The following is a 23784-nucleotide window of genomic DNA, read 5'->3' as shown; positions in this document are numbered from 1 at the left end:
AGCACCAACTGGAAATTCTGTGTGAGGCCAGATTTAGAAAAGAGTAAAAGCCAGGGCTGGAAAATAAAATTTGTAACATATATGCTGGAGCTACAAATTTTTCTCTAAACATAAATTTATTTGGGCAGCATTTGTCTCTGGAATTTCTCAAAAAAAAAATATATACACACACACACATATATATATATGTGTATGTATATATATATATATATATATTTTTTTTTTTTTTTTGAGACAGAGTCTCGCTTTGTTGCCCGGGCTAGAGTGAGCGCCGTGGCGTCAGCCTAGCTCACAGCAACCTCAAACTCCTGGGCTTAAGCAATCCTACTGCCTCAGCCTCCCGAGTAGCTGGGACTACAGGCATGCACCACCATGCCCGGCTAATTTTTTCTATATATATTTTAGTTGGCCAGATAATTTCTTTCTATTTTTAGTAGAGACGGGGTCTCGCTCTTGCTCAGGCTGGTCTCGAACTCCTGACCTCGAGCGATCCACCCGCCTCGGCCTCCCAGAGTGCTAGGATTACAGGCGTGAGCCACCGCGCCCGGTCTCAAAAATATATTTTTAATTTATTTTAATTAATTTATTTTTGAGACAGAGTCTCACTCCGTCACCCTGGCCAGAGTGCAGTGGTGTCATGATAACTCATTGCAGCCTCATACTCCTGGGCTTAAGCAATCCTCCTGCCTCAGCCTCCTGAGTAGCTTGGATTACAGGTGCACACCACCATGTCCAGCTAATTAAAAAAAAATTTTTTTTTTTTAAAAGCTCTCCTATTGGAGAAAGTGTTAATAAATGAAACTAACCAGGTTCCTATAAACAAAAAATGTCCAGGGGCACCAACAAAAATCTATAGAAAGATTTTTTTCTTTCTATAAACTTCTGTATCTGTACACGATTGTCCCAGACTGATTGCCAATTTTATTTTCTTAATCTAAGTTCTATTTTCATTACCCTTCCATTTCTTTCTTTCTTTTTTTTTTTTTTTGAGACAAAGTCTCACTCTGTTGCCCAGGCTAGAGTGCTGTGGCATCAACATAGCTCACAGCAACCTCAAACTCCTGGGCTCAAGCAATCCTTCTGCCTCAGCCTCCCAAGTAGCTGGGACTACAGGCATGTGCCACCATGCCCAACTAATTTTTCTATATATATTTTTAGCTGTCCATATAATTTCTTTCTATTTTTAGTAGAGACGGGGTCTCGCTCTTGCTGAGGCTGGTCTCGAACTGCTGACCTCGAGTGATCCACCCACCTCGGCCTCCCAGAGTGCTAGGATTACAGGCGTGAGCCACCGCGCCCGGCCCATTTCTATTTTTTATCCTCAGGGAAAGAGAGAGCAGTTACTACCAGGGCATTCTCACATCTTCCAAAGAAATGGCATAGGTGTTAATCTTGTATTTATGTTTGATGTGGGTAATGATAGCTATGACTGGAGCTGTAGGTTTATTAATATGCAGGGCTCTCACCTCATTAGTGGCGATGTATGTTTTGAAGTTAAGCTGCAATGTTTGCTGTAATGTTGGATCTGGCCTAACAGATTTTCTCACTGTTCATTTTCTTTGTTTTTACCCACAGTCAGCACATGCTATGCTTATAGCACCTCGCATATACCTTTTAATAAAGACAGTTTTTCCACAGTAGTTAATCTTGGTGGGAGTTTCAAACATTTTTAATCATTATGTCTTCATGTACATTTCATCATCTTTGGTCTATCTTAAAGATTTTTATAATTTTGACTCAGTAATATAGAGTACAATAAACTCTCTGGCTTCATTTGGGAGTGGGATATTCTTATCAATTGGATAAAGTGATTAATTCATAGTTATAATAAAAACATACCTGCATTATTAGCACTTGATAGTACTTGATAAAGTACTTTCACATATATCATCTCAACCAATTCTTAAAAAGAGCAAAATAAGCAACAGGAACACCTGATTGAATACAATATTTGATAATCCATTATGAATAGCAACTGTTGTACTCCAATTTCCAAAACAATTTCCATTTGACATAATACACTACTACCAAATAAACTAACTTTGACCAGGCTAACAAGTCTCATGGGATGGGCAGTTTGTCACTGTTTACTGCTCAGATTTCATTCCATTATACAGTCTTCACTGGATACACACTAAGGGAAAGATTTTATCAGCAGTTTGTTTAGAAGTCATTAGCTATGTTTAATAAATTCCAAAATATACTACATATATAATACACTTCCTATAGCTAAAAATCCAGCACCACTGTATTCCAAAAAAGCCATTTAAATGTGAGAAACAGTTGGTCCTCTTTTCTCATTAAGTAACTGAACACATCTCCATTTTCTAATCTTTAGAAATTTCCACTCATAAATAAAAAGCAATTTTTTTTTTCTTCCCTGGTTTTTAGGGGCAGCAATAGAAAATGATGATTAGAGGAGCACACAGACATAGCCCAAGACAAAGGAGGAAAAGGTGTAGATCACTCATTAGTATTTCTCTTTTACCATCTTCTTTTCACTGTCTTCTCACAGTACCTATACCCAGCTCCCCTCCACCCTGTAGAAAGACCTGTCTTTGATTTGACAATGTGACACATATTCAGCTAAATTCCCATCATCATTCATTTAGAGAAAGCAAAAATGAGTACATGTGCTTTTAAGAAGGTACAGCAATAAGCATACATAGCAAAAGTGCATCAACAAGTATATTACCTATTTAATTGCCTTAGCTGAACTTAAAAGCTCTGATCTTTAATTGCCTGATTGAACTGATCTAAAAAGCTACAATTTTTTAATCAAGGAGAAAATTAAATAGCTTTTTGGTAAATAAAAAGGCATCTTTAATCTTATTTTTATGGAATCCAAGTTATTAAATATGGACAAAACCTCTAAAATATTAAGTTAACAACTACTCAATCTAGGGTAAATTTCCTGTTACAATGCTTTACAAAAGTCTTCAGGGACACCTGGTTTCTTCCACTCTTCAATAAAAACACATGCTTCTAAATCCAGATGGTAGATTCCGTGAGTAGCTAGGAAACTCAAAAGCTAAATATATAAATATATTTAATGAGGTATATTACCACAGCATATTTATGTCTATAGTTGAGTATCTATAACCATTGATGAATAACTGTTCATCTACACTGCAATTCATTAGTCTTTGCATCTAGACAGATGTAGACACACATTCACTCACTAGTATTTACTTAAGGGTGAAATCCCTTGAGAGGATTTGTTGGCATACTACCACTGCCCCGACTCAGCCCCTCCCAGATATCTTTTTCTCACAATCAGAGGTATTTTATACAGGGCTACTCTCCATAGGAACAGGGCTGGCCAGCACAGACTGAAAAGAGAAGTACAGGTTCAGGATTCCCTTTTGAAACCTCCATGTCTTCAGTCAAACCACTGCAGTCCTTGTACAAAACTGATCAAAGAGCCCTTTGTTAGCCCAAGGGGCAACCAGAGCTGGGAAGAAGGATTTACTGGCCCCTGAGAGGCTCTGGTCAACCACATTTGCCCACAGTGGTTGTACTGGGAATCTGACCCTTGACTTCATTTTTAGATCCACATAGATCCATTTAAAATATATCCATCAAGATCTCACTTCAAATGAAAAATTCAGTTATTTCTCTGAAACACAGAGTAAAACTAAAACCAAATAATTTAGATACAGGAAGGTTTAAGGTATATCAACTTATCAGCATGATTTCTGATTTTAAAGAGGATTACAGAATAACTAAAACATGTTTCCCTATCCACTATGGTTCTTAGTGCTGCTAAGATTCCTCATAGAAAGTTATGGCTAGAGAGAGATTTCACTATAAGCCAGAATTATCCTCTATGCCCAGAGTATAAGATGATCCTAAGACTCACTTTCACAATAACACTCCAATTTCCATGGTACAGTTCTTTAAAAAGAAAGCTTTGCTATTGAGAACTGATGTCTTCATTTTGTTCCTTTGTCAAATAGATAGCAGATGTCCATTAAAAAAATCAATAAGATGATGAGAACTGACCACTGGGTTAATTCCTATTAAAATGGTTGTAACTACTTTATGGGTTGGTGGGTGTGAGGAGGTGAAAGTAGAGGGGATAGAAGCAATGTAAGTCATATCATGTTGAACACCATTCTTTCTTAACCGTGGCAGTGAAAAATGTTCCATTTTTCTTTCACCCATGAAATGTGTGTACACACTTATCTATACCCAGAGAAAGTAATGCTAACAATAATTCAGTTCACTTTCCCTACATCTACATTTTGTTATTTTGCATCAGCTATACTCCAGAAACAGAGTGGACTGGTTTTAAAAAAAATTTTTGGTTTATGATTCCATTTAATCAATATAAATACCTTCAAAAACTGAATTAATATTTTACTTGTCAAAATCTAGATACTCTCTTTAAAAGAAGGATGATTTAAGAAGAGATTTGGAATAACCAAGATATTAAAACTAACACAAAAGAAAACAACCCTTAGTGATAGATGTGATACTACAGTTTAAGACATTGTTTCTTTCCTCTCACAGTTTATACCTTTTTTTAAAAAAACTTTCCTTTAATCACATCTAATGTGTATGCAGTTGCATTCCCCGAAAGTATATAAAGCTACAATGAGCAGATGTGTAAAATTAAACAGTACTGTTAGTAACATCAGGCCCTGAAGTTTCTTTGTTATATAGTCTCTTCCTCTCTTAATAATTTGCTTCAAATGAATTCAGACATTTTGGGAACATTAAAAAAAAAAAAAGAGGTTCCTCTTGCAACATTCAATGGTTCTCTGATTATTCTCTCTTATGTTCTGTTACTAGACTAGGGGATTATTTCTGATGCTTTAGCCAGTCCTTATTTAAAGTTTCACTTTCCAGGTATGTGAAGTAACCTCTTAAGGAACAGTATATGATGATATCTGAAATGTTAAAAGGAGGGGATGAAATTGTACAGAAAGTGAAAGCTTTACATGAACAAGAGTTAAATAAGACAAATGAGATCCTGTCATTTTCAAATACTATGAAATATCTTTTTACATGTTTGATAAATGTGAGTCACAAAAATATAATGCCAAGTTTATAACCTAAATGAGAGCAGCTAAGGGAGAAAAAAAGAAGAATAACATTTATAAAGAAGGCATTTTTTTTGACTACCAAATACACAAGCTGGCTTAAATGTCAGATCATTTATTCACTTAAAAAACCCCCCTCCCACCTCAAATTAAATCCAAGTTTATAAGCCCAGCACATACCTCTATGTAAAATCTTTAAACTCCACAAATAGGTAAGGCCTTTAACAACCTAAATTTAGGAAAAAGAAAACAGTACAATTATGGTTTTTATAAGGAACTTTCCACATTTAAACGTATCACCCATAATTCTTCCTTTAAAATTTTGTCAACCAAATAAACACTTATTGAATATCATCCATTTCTGTGCCAGGTTTTGTGGAACACCAAATGTAAAAGCTATAGGTTCCTTCCTTTAATGAACTTATAATGTTCTGAAGATAAGGTATGCCAAATGAAAGAAATAAGTGCATATGTACATAAAATAACCCACAAGTACATATGCTAAATTTTTAATGGTGCTATACAGGCAAGGAGAGGGACAGGAAAAGGGGACAACAATTTTTTATTTTCTGTACTTCTATATGTAAAACATTTTTTGAAGTCAAGACATTAATGACAAAGGAGATACATTTTTAAAAAGTTAACTAGGGCCAGGCATGGTGGCTCACACCTGTAATTCTAGCACTTTGGGAGCCAAGGCAAGAGGATTGTTTCAGGCCAGGAGTTCAAGACCAGCCCGAGCAAGAGCAAGACTCCGTCTCTACAAAAAATAGAAAAACTAGCCAGGCATGCTGGCGTGTGCCTGTAGTCCCAGCTACTCAGGAGGCTGAGGCAGGAGGATGGCGTAAGCCCAGGAGTTTGAGGTTGCAGTGAGCTATGATGATGCCACTGCACTCTAGCCAGGGCAATAGAGTGAGACCCTGTCTCAAAAAAAAAAAAAGAAAAAAAAAGTTAGCTAATGAAATAAGGCGGTGGGTACAACAGATACTGCTTTTCCCATCAGTAGTCAGAAAGCCTTTACCAGTGTTGGTCCTTGAGTAATATATTATAGATCCAACTGATGTGAAGAAAAGAGAAGAAAGTACTCAGGCCAAGGTAAAAATATATAATTGAAGTGTTGGGGCAGTGTACTCTTCAAAAATACACCAATTCATGAAAGAGAAAGAAACAATGAGGCACCAGAGAGACATGACAACCAAATGCAATGTGTAATCCTAGACTGGAGGCTGGACCAGAAATTTTTTTCCTTTGGTCTATAAAGGGTATTATTGGACACTTTGCAAAATTTGAATAAGGGCTATGCTATTGAATACAATCTAGTAGTATTATATCAATGCTAGGTTCCTGATTTTAATCATTATACAGTCATTACCTAAGACAATGTCCTTATTCTTAGGATATAGACATCTAAAGTATTTTGGGGTACAGGGCATGATGTCTGTAACTTATTCTCAAATGTTTCAGGAAAAAAATATGTATACAGACTTTTAACCAAATGTGGCAAACTATTAACAATTGAGAAATCTGGATGGAGCATCTGTGGGAATTCTTTGTGTTATTCTTACAACTTTTCTGTAGATATAAAATAATTTAAAAATAAAGAAAGTGTCCCCAAAAAACTTTTTTAAGCAGACTGTGGTAGGAAAGAACAAAGTATATCAAGATGACCGTCACAAGCCAGTGTGGCTAGTCTAAAGCATGTACGACTCCTGTGTGCAGGAGTCACACAGACAAGGTATCTGGAGATACCTGAAAGGGCAGACCAAGGAAACAAAATGAGGAAATACAAACATCTGAATTAGATTTGGATTTTTCACTTTAATAGCCTGAGTTAGGAACAATTAGTCAAATGAGTTACTGAAAAAGATGTTTCTAAGACCCTACATACATGGGTTATAAAGTGCTACCTTCTATGTGGAAAATTTAATAAGTGGTTGCTATTAAGAACTTTAAGGCTGGGCGCAGTGGCTCACGCCTGTAATCCTAGCACTCTGGGAGGCCGAGGTGGGAGGATGGCTCGAGGTCAGGAGTTCGAGACCAGCCTGAGCAAGAGCGAGACCCCATCTCTACTAAAAATAGAAAGAAATTATCTGGACACCTAAAAATACACATAGAAAAAATTAGCCGGGCATGGTGGCACATGCCTGTAGTCCTAGCTACTCGGCAGGCTGAGGCAGGAGGATTGCTTGAGCTCAGGAGTTTGAGGTTGCTGTGAGCTAGGCTGACGCCATGGCACTCTAGCCTGGGCAACAGAGCCAGCTCTGTCTCCAAAAAAAAAAAAAAGAACTTTAAAACTCTTTATATGGAAAATGTTGTAAAAGAAGATGCACATGTTTTATCATTGACCCTGTATGCGCATGAGTGTGAACTTGCCAATTTCACAGTTTAACTATTCATAATTAGATACCAGATACATTGAATGAACCACTATTACTTAAAATTTACTAAAAGAATTTAAAAGTATCCATCATTATAGAAAATTTTAGATGAGTCAGGACGACAAGAACAAGAAAACCTATCATGACAAGAAGTAACTGAGTGATTTACACATCTTGAAAATAATGAAAGGAGAGTTGGGGGTAAATATAGAAGGATTTTAGTTGATTAAGAAAGACTAAGAGCAATAGTAAAAATAAGAAATGGAATGCGGGTATGATATACACTATTCAGGTGATGGCTACACTAAAAGCCCAGATTTCACCACTATGCAATACATCCATGTAACGAAACTGCACTTGTACCACCTAAGTCTACAAAAGGAAAAAGAAAAAAGAAAAAAAAAAAAAAAAGAAATGCAACAGTGCAATGGGAGAAAACCAATTTCTAAATACTAAAGATCTAGAAGACAAAATCTATATCAATTAATAGGGCTGAGCAGTGGTTAAGATATTTTAATTGTTCTCACAGAGTGTAACAGCATGTACTCTTGAAAGATTTGCTAACACTTTATGATCAATTCCACTATATGTTTGTCTATTCTAAGAGAACAGAATAAATTTTTATAGCAAATAATTTCTTCCAGAGTTTGGAATAACTGGCATTACAATAAAACACAGGTATTCCAGACAGTAAGACAGTAAAAAAAAAAAAAAAAGAAAGAAAGAAAATGTCAAAATATTAATAATAATTTTACCACAAAAGGAAACAGGAAAAAATATTTCTTTAAATGCTTATAAAAAATAACATCCATAATGAAAACAATTTTCTCTCTGAATAGTAAGAGGAGGTTATCTTATTTAGCATGGAAGTAATCATCTTCTGAGTCCTGAGGAAGTAGGGTTAAACTTCTCAGCTTAGAAGCTTAGTTGCATATTATAAAACCTTTCCATTAAGGATAGCTCACCACTAAAAATTGGTCCCACACAAAATGAATAATCAGAAAACACACAGGGGAAGGCAATCCAACATATTTAGAGTGTCAAGTAGAAAAAAAAGTAAACCAAATACTTATTTTGTGGTTTGCTAAAATTATAAATTTTATTAGAGATTCAAAAAGAAAATATTATTCTTCCAACTTTGTCAAAATAGACTACGTTTTCCTTTAGAAGCATATAAGCATCAGTGAACAAGGGAACTAGAAACCTGTCCATTGAAAATCCAGAGGATATTATTGGTATTCAGTACGCTAGGTTTCCAAAAATGACTTGACAAAGCCTTGACACTAAAAGTACTTATATCTGCTGTCAATCACTCACTCCTTGACAAGTCAAGTGCACATCCTTTCAGGGACAACTTCAATCAACATTAGCACTCAAAATACAGTACACAGTGTCACTGCTTCAGAAATGAGAGGAAAAATAAAATGTGTTACATAGCAGGGAAAGGCAGAATGTGGCTAAAAATTATTGAGCAAATTGGAAGGCTGAAATCAAATAGTTCACATGAATTTCTTTGGGGAAAAAATGCTCTTTTGCCATACATCCTGTAAGAGAAAATTTTAATAACCTATCATAGAAGCTAACAAGGTCCATACTGTAATGAACCTTAGATTTACAAACCTGCCTTGCATACCAGGTTATTAGAACCAGGCAACTAAAGTTAAGTTAATTTGAGAAGGGGGAGGGAATACCTAGATGTGATTCTTTTTTTCTTTTCTTTTCTTTTTTTAGAGACAAGGTCTTGCTCTGTCACCCAGGCTGGAGAACAGTGGTGTGATCATAGCTCACTGCATCCTCAAGCTCCTGGGCTCAAGAGATCCTCCTGCATCAGTCTTTCAAGTAGCTGGGACTACAGGCATGCAACACCATGCCAGCTAATTTTTAAAAATTTTTTCTAGAGAAGGGATCTCACTACATCGTCCAGGCTGGTCTTGAACTCCTGGCCTCAAGCAATCCTCCCATCTTGGCCTCCCAAAGCTCTGGGATCACAGGCATGAGCCACCATGCCTGGTATAAATGTGGTTCTAAGACATGAAAAGAATCTGAAGCAGTTGTATGTGTTGCTCCATTATACTCTTATTCATATGACTTTTTCTTTTTAACCTAGTTCTCACTTTCACTCTTCCCTCTACTTTTCCCTCATTCTCTTAGGAAAGCAGAGTGAAAGAGCAAGGCGTCTTTCTGTGTTCAAATTAGTATTGATTAATAAGATGATAACTCTGGGCAAGTTATTTAACTTTTCTAAACCCTATCTTGCATATGTATAAAATATGTTCAATAATCCAAACTTTACAAGGTTACTGTAAAGACTAAATGACATAATATTTGTACAGAAAGCATATAACAGTGATTGGCACAGGAAGTATTCCATATACACCTATCTTTCCCCTCTCTCCTTCTGATTCTGTTACTTTTGACTTCGCAATCGCACCTATGTGCTTTCTTGGTCTCGCTAAGAGAGCTCAAGGGAAAGATGTTGATGCCACCTTCAGTATCCAAGAGAGATAACCATGGATACCGAGAACCCAATCAGTCTGTGTGAACATTTATTTTACAAATCATGACCTATAACCCAACAATTTGCTAGTCTTATTTTGATTGGTATAGTCCTCCCAGTGTCAGGCATTAGCCATGTGCCAATTTGGTGTCTGTCAGCTGCAGAGGATAAATGTATAGCCTACTCAGACTATACACAAAAAAATACACTTTGGAGGCATCATACAAACTTAAGCTCCAGTAGAATTTATAAAAAGTGGCAGATAAGAGCAAAACTATCAAAAGTATTTCTTCTACTGCAGTCATAATTAGTTTTCATTACTATGACCTGACAAGCCATAAAACCTGGAGAAATTAGACACGTTCTAGAAAATAAAAACTACCCTAATTTAAAAAAACAGTAAGGGCAAATGTAGACAATGCTTTGGATTAGCACTTATTTCAATGCCTTTCACTAAAATAATTTGTGTCATATTTTCAATCACCCAATAGGCAAGCCCTGTACTTGACGCTAAATTTTATTTTTTCTGCTGACTCCATTCACTTCAGTCTTCCCACTCCAGTAGAATTGAAAAGACCAGTGGCCTTGTGTGGATGCCCTACACAAGAGGGAAGTAAGATTTATGAAGTACAGGAAGAACATGCTTCCCTACTGAAGGCAGATTTCTATTTTTTTCAAGTTCAACAGATAACTGAATATATAGAACATGTATACTTTTCTTTTTCAGTTAGTATCCTTGCCTTTTTTTGCCCTTTATGTACATGTTATTAAACTTTTAGAGCCAAGAACTGCCAAAAGCCACAATGCAGTCACTATCCCGAGATTCGAAGAGGAAATGAAACATTTTTATTTTCATCTAAAATGGTGATTTAAGTACTCAAATTTCATACCAAACTAATCTACCTACACATGTAGATTAGAAGCTACTTAGCAAGCAATAGCATCAGAAAAGAAAGTTCTCATCACCCTGGGCAGTTCACACTAATAATTAGAAAGAAAAAAGGAAAGCTGTGAATTACGATGAACTAAGACTAAATAAGTGTCCATGTTGGATTAAAGGATTTGAGTTGTCAGTTTGATGTATAATGAATGTGAAAACCAGCCATTTAATTAAATGGTACATGGTATGATCACTTTGTTCTGCATTAAACCACTGAAGTTATCAGAGTGCCTTTAGTTTAGCAATTGTTTACTATTACACTATCCCATGACTTCTCTCAGACACTGTTTAGCCTACATTATTCCAAATTTGAAATCTGTAATTTACATAGTAATGTTAGTTTAGTTGATATATTTCATCAGTTTATTAGTGAATAAAGGAAATACAGGAATATACAAAAACTGTTATTAATCACAAAGAGAATAAATTCCCAGATGTAGCTGACAAAAACTTTAAAGCGAAGAACATAAAAAATCTTTAAGAACAAAGTAGCATTGTCTCATAGACTATTTTACTAATTTAGACTTTTCAGGTGTTTTTTATCATATGCATATAACTACAAAGTGTCCAAAAAGCAGCTTCCTTTTTGAAGAACTTGGAAATTTTACTGTTTAACAAGAGCCCTGAGGTCTTTGCAAATATATGAAACGAGAACAGGTCAGATGTCATGTGACTATGTTGTTACAGCGGGTTGGGCTATGAAAAGAAAAAAGGACAAAAATGATAAAAGTAGAAGAAAGTTAAGAAGATCTTGGCAGCCATTTGGAATTGAAGAAAAAGGAAAAAAAAAATACTGAAGATATAAGAATAGGCTTGATTAGAATGATTAAATCACCCAAATTTCCTAACACTAAAGCCATATACTTACTGCTACTGCAATTCTTCCAAGGACATGTTCTGGAATTTTCCTATATACATCCAAAGATCCCCCTGTAGAGACAAACATTGTGTTATTACAAGTGAAACTACCAAAACAGGGCATGGGTCTCCTCCTCTGTATATTCACTGTGAGAATCTGTTTTTCCTTTTCTTACATTATGCATTAGATTTTTAGAATAAAACTGGCTTTTGGTCAAATTTTATGACATAATCATACTTCCAGACGAAATATAATCAAATATTTCCATTTTATTCCCAAGTATATATAGTTATATACATGAAAGAGCTGAAGGAAACTAGTCAAGGAAAGGCTAAGAATCTGTACTTTACGTAAACTTAAACACATATACAAAATTAGATTAATATGACAATCACATTCAGGTGTCTGCCTTGTTTACCAGTTTTCTCAAATGTAAACCAGGACACTATCTTAGAGTTTTCATATTAACCAAACAAAAGCTGGTGGATATAATGTTCAAAATACACATAAAAACTAATAAAATAAAAATAGCAATGTTAACATGTATCTAAATGAATGTTAGGCTTTAAATTAGGTACCAAGACAAGTAATCAATCTATTTGCAAAGATACTATACTAGTTCAAAAAATTTTTTGGAAATTCCCTTTGACTCCACTTTGAAAATTACTTTGTGAGGTAAAAAAGAAAAATCAATCTTTTTATGTTACAACTTATTTTTCATTAAAATGGTATTCACTAACATCTTTCACTTTGCCAAATTCAGCTTTTAATGATTTGTGGCAGTTTCCAAAAACGAAAACACTATATTGTAAGCATAGTAAAGGCAAGAGCCATGTTTTCTGTTTGTTTTTCATTTTCATCAATCTATAAATTGGCACAACTAACAGCTAGTAAATATTTAATAAATATCTGTGGATGAATAAATGAATGTGTGAAAATTATCATAAATTTCACCAGATAGGTATACTTGCTCTGAAGCAGTTTCAAAAGAAGGGACCCCCCAAAGCCTTCAGAGCAACAACAGCATCACTGAAATAACTGAAACTTTTTAGGTGACTACTATGAAGGAACCAATATGCACTTGGAAGTAGAAATTTGGGTATGCTTGTTAAATTTTTAATATTGGGCAAGTGGTGTAAGAATTTCAGGAGTACATACAAAAAAACCTCTGCTTCAGTCATTAATGATATGATTATATGAAAACTATTAATATTTTAACAATATGTAATAACTTTTTAAGAATCAAGTTGAGGTGCAGTTTTTCAGTTCTAAAACTTATCCAGAATATTTGAGAAATATTTTTTTTCCATCATAGGCTAAAAATTCCTATTTACCACTTTACTACTAGGTGATTTATAAGTATGCCTCATAAGGTACTATAATAACATAGAGCATGCGATTCTTCTGAAATGCAGTCAAGTCTATTTTGCAAATGTGAATATCTTTATATGTCAAGTTTTCCCAAAGCTGAACATCAGAGAAAAAAAAAATTATTTTTCCCTGTAAAAAATAGCATATACATGAAGCTACATCCTGTTCAGAGCAGATAGAAGAAAATAATCACTCTTAGGTAATTTTTGCTTGTAGTTTCCAGATTCTGATGAGAAGCTGGGAAACCATAGTGTGACTAAACTTTATGCTTCGCTTCTGAGTGCTACTGGAAAGATAATTTTTTAAAAAAAGAGAGACTCTTCTGCAATGAACTGAACCATACTTATCTACTAAAATAGCATTTTTATTATGAATACAATAAAAGTGAAAATACAGCACAAAAACATTTTATGTTCTCATTGATCTTTCAGATGAATTGCCAGGACAAACAGTTTCAAGAAGATCAAGGTTTACGCGCTGGTATTGGGAAGACTGACAAATGCAGTTTATTGGACCAATCCCATATGAAGTGAACAACTTGATGAGTTCTCTTTCTGAAATTCAGTAACTCTTATCAGGCTAAAAATGGCAGGGGAGTTTGGTTTTTAATTTTTACTCAGCTTTACTATCAATTCTATCCCACAGGTCTATGCAAAAAAAGCGGTTCTTAGACTTATCAAATCATCAAACATTTAGTGCAGGAAGGGACATTAACGATCAGTCCAATGGCCTTATTTGACAGATGGGGAACCTGAGCTCAGAGAAGATCTGCGCCTTTGAAATTCCAGAACTGTAAAGATCTAAACGGTTTCCTCATTACATCACATGGCTTGAGAATCACATGTCAACTTTTTGCAGTTTAAAAAATCTTGCAGCAATGTGATATTACTATGATACACTGACAGAGGGAGTTTAATATTAGTTGAGATGTTGGTATTCAAGGCATTTAGAAACTCATTCATCCGTGGATCAGTTGGTTTGAACTTTTTGCTTATGATTCCAAGGTCACTGGTTTGTTCTCCGTGACCTTCCTTCCCTATGTTTCCTGTTCACAGGCCATCCCTGACCAGTCACTTCACTGCATGTCTCTATCCACCATGGCAACCAAGAGGAACAGTGCTAACAGATTAGCAAAAATCCATGTCCACTGCTAAATAACTACCTGTTTCTGTTGATAAATAACGGCCATCATCTTCACGTAAATGAACCAAAAGGACTCACGGGGTAAGGTTTTTGCTTAGTCTAACACAGGGTCTAAAATATAAAGCAGAATCTTGCACACAGGATAAATACAAATATGTAGTAAATGAATGAGAATATATTAGTCATATTAGTCCCAAAATTTTCCTTAAAATTACCATGATTATTATTAATTTTAACAAAATTGAAATCTGGAAGCACAAACAAAAATTTCAGTAGAAGCTCTCCTTAGCCTCTGCTAGTTGAAAATATAAAGAGCCCTTTCTTTCTTTGTAACATGGGTTTTTGGGAGACAATTTATTCCAATGATGGTAATCTAAATACATGTATACATTCCAAGATCCTCTATTTGGGTATTTCTGAGTGGATGTAGCTTTGATTTAATGAGACAACATATCATATCATTCCTCTGCTTAAAACCTTCTAATGGCTTCCTAATAAATTCAGACTGAAACACAAACTCCCTACCATGACCTACAAAACCTGCACAATCTAGCTTCTGCCTACTTCTCTGACCCCTGCCAGGCCCCAGGTCCTCTCATCATTACTCTCTAGTCACTCTGGCCTTCTTGTTGGGCCCTGATTACACCAAGCTTACATCCACCTTGGAGCAGTTATACCTGACACACCTTAAAGATCTTCCCCTTGACCTTCCCTGAGCTAACTCATTGCCATTAAAGTCTCTGCTAAAATGTCACTTTTGCAAAAAAGACCATTCCTGATCACCCTATCTAGCACTCTGTTAGTCATTATCTACCCTGCTTTATGTTATAATTAGACTTATCCCTCTTTGAGAGTATATTATTTGTTTCTTGTCTGTGTCCCCTTCCAGAATGTAAGCCCCATGAAGGTAGTTTTGTTCACTACTGTATGCCCAGGTTTAGAATAGTATCTGAAAGAAAGTGCTCAATAAATACTTAGAAATAAATAACTAATATGATATCAAAACAAAATAGATAACGAGAATCTACACTAAAAGAACAGCCCTAGGGGCTGGGCCTGGTGGCTCATGCCGGTAATCCTAGCACTCTGGGAGGCTGAGGCAGGAGAATCGCTTGAGGTCAGAACTTCAAGACCAGCCTGAGCAAGAGCAAGAAGGCTGCCTCTACTAAAAATAGAAAAAATTAGCCAGGCGTGGTGGTGCGCACATATAGTCACAGCTACTCAGGAGGCTGAGGCAGGAGAATCCCTTGAACCTAGGAGTTTAAAGTTGCAGTGAGCTATGATGACACCACTGCACCAGCCAGGGCAACAGAGTGAGACTCTGTCTCAAAATAAATAAATAAATGTAAATAAAAACAGAATAGCATTAGGGTTTGGGAGAAAGTTGTCAAGAAGTTTGATCACAGTGGGAGGGGGACAGGGGTGGAATGTAGTTTTTCTTCAAAGATATGGAGAAACTGGAACCCACATATATGATGTGAATGCAAAATGGTGTAAAATGGAATGGAACAGTTTGGCAGTTCCTTAAAAAGTTAAACATATAGTTACCATATGACCTAGAAATTCTACTCCTAGATACACAGACAAGAGAATTAAAAACATATATCCACACAAAAACTTGTATACAAAAGTACAGAGGCACACTATTCATAATTATTCAAAAAATAGAAATATCCCAAATGCCCATCAACTAAGGAATGAATAAACAAAGTGTGGTATAGCCAAACAATGGAATATTATTCAGTGATAAAAAGGAATAAAGTTCTCATACATGCTACAACATGGATGAACCTTAAAAACATTATAATATATGAAAGAAGCCAGACACAAAAGCCATATAATGTAGGATTCCATTTATGTGAAACGCCCAGAATAGGTAAATCCATGAAGACAGAAGGTAGATCAGTGGTTGCCAGGGATTAGAGGAAAGGAGCAGTAGGGAATGAGTGCTAATGGGTGGACAGTTTCTTTCTAGGGGTGGTAATAAATGTTTTGGAATTAGGTAGTAGTGATGGTTGCATAACTCTGTGAATCTATTAAAGACCACTGAATTATAAGCTTTAAAAGGGTGACTTTTATGGTATTTGAATTATAGTTCAATAAAAATGTTTTAATATAACTGAAAAATTTAAAACTTCAAAGAAAAAATGATGAAAGTTATAACATAATAACCTATATTGGCTCTATTAAGCCACTTATTCTAGTCAGTCTCTGCAATTGTCATACTACCCATATGCTTATAAGAGTTTTAATTCTTGACATCTACAATAACTAACTTATAACACATTATCCATCTTATTACAGTATCAAGGTATCAATATTGACTCATTAAAAAGTCTTACTGGGCATGAACTAATTGCTTTAGTAGTATACTGAGAATCTCTACAAGGAACTAAGCATATTTTTAAAAATTGCATTTTTTTTTTTTTTTTTTTTTTTGAGACAGAGTCTCACTCTGTTGCCCAGGCTAGAGTGAGTGCCGTGGCGTCAGCCTAGCTCACAGCAACCTCAAACTCCTGGGCTTAAACGATCCTACTGCCTCACCCTCCCAAGTAGCTGGGACTACAGGCATGCGCCACCATGCCCGGCTAATTTTTTCAATATATATTTTTAGTTGGCCAGATAATTTCTTTCTATTTTTTAGTAGAGACAGGGTCTCACTCTTGCTCAGGCTGGTCTCGAACTCCTGACCTCCAGTGATCCACCCGCCTCAGCATCCCAGAGTGCTAGGATTACAGGCGTGAGCCACCGTGCCCGGCCTAAAAATTGCATTTTAATGGACTAGACACCAAAAACTACATATGCAAAATTTAAAGACTGCTTATATTTAAAATGGGTACAATAATAAAGATGACATCATTGCAGTGATAAGGTATCCAGAAATCTGTATTTTGCCATAATATTCAGATCAAGAAAGAAGAGCTACTGAAATAGAAACAAATAAAAAACACAGAATGAAGGAAAGGGCTAAAATCCAAAGAAAACTAAACACATCTTGGCTAAACAGCTGTGTTGAAAAACAATTTCTTATCTTGCAATTAAGAACCGATTTCTCTCTGAAAGACACAGGACATTGGGTTAATAGATTTCTTTAAAAGAAAATCTGTTTTGGCTATTGGAACATTAAAAGAACAGAACATCTGTTTTGCAAGTAAAGACAGATTGCATAGAAGAATCAAATATCAAACCACCGATTAGACTAGCATTTAATCTGTTCTATTTAAATTTTCAATAAAGTAAATGAAGTTATATTCTTAAAATTATAGCTCAGCTATAAATATTTAACACCAGGAACCCCTAACACTAATATAATTTTAAAGTATAAAGGAGGTAATTATTAGCATATTTTAATTATTTTTAATTCTATTTGACATCTATATCAAAACCACTCTATATTAAAGCACTCTATATTAAAAAAATCATTTAAAAAGTATTATAAAAGGGAAAACTCACCATCCATAAATTCTGTACATATTGAAATTCTGTTTTCTACAAAAAATGCCCCATAAAATCCTATGATATATGATGAATCACACTGTAACAAAAATAAGACAAAAGTAGTTATAATCCTGCAAGCCAGTATCATAGGCACGCTTTACAGGTAAAAAGGACCAAGGAAAAAATTACCTTATAAAGAATTTCCAATTCAGACATAATTTGCTTCTGAAGTTCCAGTGTAATATCTAGTAGTATGACCTAAATATAGAAAGGTATTAACATTCACATATTTGTTCAACTTCAAATTTGTTTTATTGTTTAATTTTTTCATATACTTTTAAAATTTTATTTATTTATTTTCTTTTCTTGTTCTTTTGCCTCCATTTCCTGGTGATTAGATGTTCACCTTCAAATTAAATACAGCTATAATCACTATGAAATATAAGAACTCAAATATATGGTGGTTTCTTTATTCATCTTCCCTTCCACCTCCCCACCACTATAATCCCCAGTAATATAAACTGTATCCACATCTGTCTAACCTTTTGTGTTGGGGGAGGGGGTACAGAAGTGATTGATTGGACCAAAGAAAAAGCCAGGTCTCAAAGGTCAGCATTAATGGCTTTAAAAGTCAGTTAAGTTATAACACTCTTAATTTATGCACTCTATTTTGTCCACATGGGTTATTTTCAAAAGAGTAAGATAGGAATGACCCTCAAACCATTAAAAAAGAACTGTCTCATGATTCAGACACTAGGTGATAAAAAGAGAGGATGATGAGTAAAAATGACATTTAAAATGGGGGTTTTAGTTATAAGAGTAATAAGGAGTTTTAAAAATATATCATTTTTTAGTTTTCTTCTAATTTCTCTGCTAATACTATTACAGAATGCTGGAGCTTGATGGAACCTCATTTCATCTTAACTCTCTTCTTTCAGTGAAGAGGAAACCAAGGTTTCCTTTCAGGGAGCCACAGGGCCTGGCACCGGTAGGACCATGTCTTGACTCTGTGTTTCATATGCTTTCCAGTATTTCCTGAGGTTTTATGGTTTTCCTTAAAATATCAACCACCGAGTCAGATTTGTAATGCAGAAATGTAAAATATTTATACATTTACTCAGAATAAATTTGAGTTTATTTCAAACACTTATTTTTAAAGAAGACCATACCATTAAAATTTTACTAAGCACTTCAGTGAAACCAATTCAAAAGTAATTGTTTTTTACTTTAAAAAGACAGTGATGAGAATAAAATAGAAGTCAATTTTTAAGATTTGAGGCAGAGTTTCTGACTCTAGACATTTCTAGATAAAAACTTAACACTTAGGATTACCATGATAGTATAGTTATGCACCATTCGACACTGAATAATATTTTGTTTTTGTTTTTTTTTTTTTTTTGAGACAGAGTCTCACTCTGTTGCCTGGGCTAGAGTGAGTGCCGTGGCGTCAGCCTAGCTCACAGCAACCTCAAACTCCTGGGCTTCAGCAATCCTCTTGCCTCAGCCTCCCGAGTAGCTGGGACTACAGGCATGCACCACCATGCCCGGCTAATTTTTTCTATATATATTTTTAGTTGGCCAGATAATTTATTTCTATTTTTAGTAGAGACGGGGTCTCGCTCAGGCTGGTCTCGAACTCCTAACCTTGAGCGATCCACCCGCCTCAGCCTCCCAGAGGGCTAGGATTACAGGCGTGAGCCACCGCGCCCGGCTGAATAATATTTTGTATTACAACTGAAGAATATATATAAATATAATCATATAGGAGAAAAAACATAAATTTTGAATTGCAAACTGCTGATAGAGCAAGGAAAGAAAAGGACAATTCTAAAGTATACATTTTATGGTACTGACATCGATTTAGGGGAGGGGAGGGTGAGAAAAAAGGTATAGCCAGTTTCTATCAAGAGTTTGCTTTAGGGTTATTTATAAAAGCTCTCACTAAACTAGACCGTAAGTGTAATACAAAACTGCCAAGAAACATTTAAACACTTCTCCTGATCAATAGTCATTTGCCAACAATATTCACTTACATTTTTGTTCCTGTATAAAACTTAGCAACAAAATTAATTCATTTGGTGTTGGTTCAACTCTGTGCTGTAAAATATTATAGCTATTCACACCACTCTGTCAAGTACAGGGAATCTTTCACCCTAAAAAACTCTGCTAAAATGAATGAAGTTATTATTGACCATAAAGCAGTGGCTCTCAACCCTGGCCTCATGTTATAATACCTGGGGCACTTTTAAAAAATTCAGATGCACATGTCTTACCCCAGAACAACAGAATCAGAATCTGTGGGGTTGAGCCCACATCTTTGTAGTTTTAAAAAGTTTCCCAGGTGATTACTAATCACAGTAAAGTTGTGAACCACTTATTTAAGGTTTCAAAAATGCCATTTATTCAGTGCTAAGATATATGGCCACTAAGATACATTTCATCTTCAGGCCACCAACCTAAAAATGACATGATTCCACCAGACTAGCCAACACCTTGAAATTAAGCACAAACTACTAGTTGTGAACATACCATTCCCTTGATCAAGAACCTTAATTGGGTTCCCATGGCCTAGAATAGAGTTAAAACTCTAGCATGACATTCAAGGAATTATTCCACAAACTAGCTCAACTCGTCACAGTAGTGCCAAGTAAGTGATGTGGGATTTAATTAAAGTGCTCCTCACAACCATAATCCTCTATATAAGAAGCGGTTTCTAGACAGAAGAAATGGATTGCTTGACTTCTACCATCGAATTTAAAACCGAAGACATAAACATCAAAATAAATAAAAATGCCATGCTGACCTAAAATGCAGCATTGAATACAGTATTTGTGGAGCTAATCCATTGCACTCTAATTAGTAATCACTGTTACTATTTGTTATAGTCTACAATAGTGGAGATTCCATAATGATGGAAAAGTGAATAAAGCAATTTCTGGGAACTTGAGAGGGAAAGTAAAATCCACCTTAAAATAACTCTAGTCAAATCCTCTCTATTTTCTGGGAGACTTGGCACTCTGGGTGGAAGGTTAATTCTCCTTCCCCTGGGCCTTATTGCGAGTGAGCTTTAAAACTGCTAACAATAAACAAGTCCAATTCCTTACTTGAAGGCAATGGCAAAAAGCATGGCAAATACTAATTTTCTTTTTGAAGTACAAGGAAAGTGTGGACTCCCTGAGTCTTCGTTATTTTTTTTCTCCTTAGGAAGCGCTAAAGGTTTCAAACTGGAGGGAATTTGAATATGAAGCATTTCATGGAGAAAGGGTTAACTAAGAAACTGAAATACCTGCGTGCATTTCCACTGCTCTCCACTACACCTCCAGGACAAATAAGGATGAGTTGTCAAGTTAAATATAAGCAGTCAAGTGACTGAATTATAATTTACTCTGTGCTCAATTTAAATTAGTGTGAGGCTATTAAAATATACAGTATAAATACGGCAATTCATCACAAGCTGTCATGGATGACTTCATTTATTTGCTGGAGTGGCACACGTTCCACTAAAGGGAAGGAGAGCAAAATCACAGGTCAAATTAAGCCGCTATTCTGTTTTAATTCACTTATTTAATCTGTGGCGACATAATTGTCTTCTACAGTATGTACAACTCAGAAAGGAAATTTGGGAGGATTACAGTCAGTATACAAATGATTAATCAAATGGTCCATTTAAATGCTAGTTTAAAAGCAGCAGAAACCCAAAGCAGTCAAAGAATGATAATCAGCACATGCCCTATACAATGCTAAGAAATTTCCTATTAAATGGATTTTTCCCAATTAGAAAACAAACAATACTGGGAAATCTATTAAATCCTCCAAGCTTTACTACTTGAAAGATTTTATAGAATACATTAATGGTACAGAAAGGTTTTGTTTGCAAGATGGCTAACCGTATTTTTATTTGTTTTCTGCTCTACTTATTTGCAATTGTCTTGCCTACCTACACCAAACAAACAAACAAAAAGCTAGGTGGAAACGTGTTTCATGAGTTACATATAGTCATTATCAAATAGTTATCTTTAAAATGTGATTAGCATCATTTTCAAAATGTTCTCTTTGAGGCAGGTATTTTCTAAATTCAATGGCAGAAAATAAAAATTCAAGGTAATTTTATTTTTCCCCAAATTCAACTTCTTTTAAAAATATCTGAAATGATATCTTCCTACTTCTGAAGTCTGAAAAAGGACACATAACAATATGCTTTTTTGTCTAATAAATAAGAATATTTAGAAGCATAACAAATTAGAAATATTTTGAGTAGGAAGAGAAAAGTAACAGATTTCAAGGACTCTCATCTAATCGTTCCTACAGACATTCAAAGCGTGGGTCCAACTAACCACTTGACTTGGGAAATTAAATTTCCCTCATCATTCTATGTAGGTGTCAGAGCCCTGCAGGTGATTCTATTTAGGCAAGGACTGTGATTTGCTGCTCTTCACAATCCCTCTGTGAGACCAGGCAGCCCCATTTCACAGCTGAGGTCACTGAGAGGTTCAAGTGACATGCTTGAAGTCACACAAAAGTCAGGAGGGGGTCAGGAAAAGATCAAATGCACTTCTAACTCTTAACCTTCCATTTCACCCTTTAATATAAAGAAAGCTATGAAATATTCTGGGTGAGAGCAATGGTCCATACAGAGAACACTATAGGATATTTTGTATGTGAGCTGAACCTGCTTTCAAGATGTTACTTCAAAAGATGAATGAATGAACTAAAGGACAAACAAAAGAACAAAAATTTATTGATTCAGTCATTCAACAAATTATGTGTTGAATTCTTACTCATTTATGTGTAGTTCTCTATATTAGACCCTATATTCAATATTCTGCAGCAGTGAGGCAAGAAGATAAATCAGATCTGTTCCCCACAAAGAGATTTCAACATAATAGGGGAAATGTACATGTATACTAATAGCAAAATACAAGACAGTATGTGATAACAGCCTTAAGAGACACATACAGAGAATTCCAGAAAGGTTCAAAGAGGAAAATGAGTGAGTGTGAGATATACCATATGTGACAGGGTTTATCCAGAAAAGTTCAATGGAGGAACAGGCTTTTGAACTGATCCTTGAAGGGTGTTAAAGACGTTGATAGGTAGAGATAAGGGTGAAAGCATCCTAATTAGATAGGAATACATGAATCAAAGTGTTGAAGTGAGAAAGTGCTAGGTACAGATAAGGCAACGAGTTCAACTTAAAAGCAGCACAGGATTCAGACATGTAAAATAATGCTATAAAAGCAGACTGATGACATACTGTGGAAGATCTTGAGTGTCGTCTTCTAGAGCTGCAGTCCCCAACCCCCAGGCTACAAACTGGTACCAGTCTGTGGCCTGTGAGGAACCAGGAGGCAAAGCAAGAGGTGGGCAGCAGGCGAGGGAAGCTTCGTCTGTATTTACAGCTGCTCCCCATCACTGGCATCACTGCCTGAGCTCTACCTCCCCTTCTCACCGCTACCCACTTTCCCACTCCCCCCTCAACACCACCTGCAGTCTGTGGGAAAATTCTCTTCCATGAAACCAGTCCCTGGTGCCAAAAAGGTTGGGGACTGCTGTTCTAGAGTTTTTTAGTTTATTTGGGAAGTGACATGAAGCCTCTGAAGACCTCTGGGAGGAGTAGAGATGTGATCAGAATTATGATTTAGGGAAGCCAAATCTGAGAATAGTGAGCAGCAACAGCATGGGGTCATGAGCACGTGGGACAAGATTGCCTGGGTCCAAATCCAGGTTCCACTATTTATTAGTTATGGGACCTTGGACAAGTTATTTAACTTCTTTGTGCCTCAGCTTCTGCATCTGTAAAATGGAGATCAATAATAGTAACAAAAGCTTGTTGTATTAAATGAGGAAAATGTATATAAAGTGCATAGCACAGTATAAATCATCAATAAGTGGTTCTATTTACTGGCAGAATAGTTCAAAAGCTGATCAACAAGTCTGATAAGAGACAAAACAAGCATCTGTATTAGAGTGGTGATAAGAAAGGAAGAAGTACTAAAATATACAGAGAGAGAGAGAGAGAGAGAAATAAATAAACAGGCTTTCAGGCACTGGACATTAGCCAGAACAGGACAGTGATTGTGAGAGATAGAAAACAAATGAGATGAGTCCCA

The 23784-nt window shown here is 35.7% G+C and overlaps 1 protein-coding gene across 4 annotated transcripts in view; it reads right to left on the bottom strand.

Annotated features, from left to right (window-relative positions):
- MAP2K5 (mitogen-activated protein kinase kinase 5) overlaps positions 1-23784 on the bottom strand; it is a 243271-nt gene that overhangs the window by 133976 nt on the left and 85511 nt on the right. For all 4 annotated transcript variants that reach the window (XM_045541676.1, XM_045541664.1, XM_045541653.1 and 1 more), the window contains exons 10-13: positions 17864-17932; positions 17690-17771; positions 11732-11793; positions 5229-5277 (exon numbers count right to left, since the gene is read on the bottom strand). In XM_045541676.1, the coding sequence (XP_045397632.1) occupies positions 5229-5277; positions 11732-11793; positions 17690-17771; positions 17864-17932 (262 nt within the window). The remainder of the gene's footprint in view (positions 1-5228; positions 5278-11731; positions 11794-17689; positions 17772-17863; positions 17933-23784) is intronic.

Source organism: Lemur catta, chromosome 1, assembly GCF_020740605.2.
Source record: "Lemur catta isolate mLemCat1 chromosome 1, mLemCat1.pri, whole genome shotgun sequence".
Classification (NCBI taxonomy): Eukaryota; Metazoa; Chordata; class Mammalia; order Primates; family Lemuridae; genus Lemur; species Lemur catta.
The sequence above is the reverse complement of the archived record's forward strand: the minus strand, read 5'-3'. Positions and strand labels throughout refer to the sequence as shown.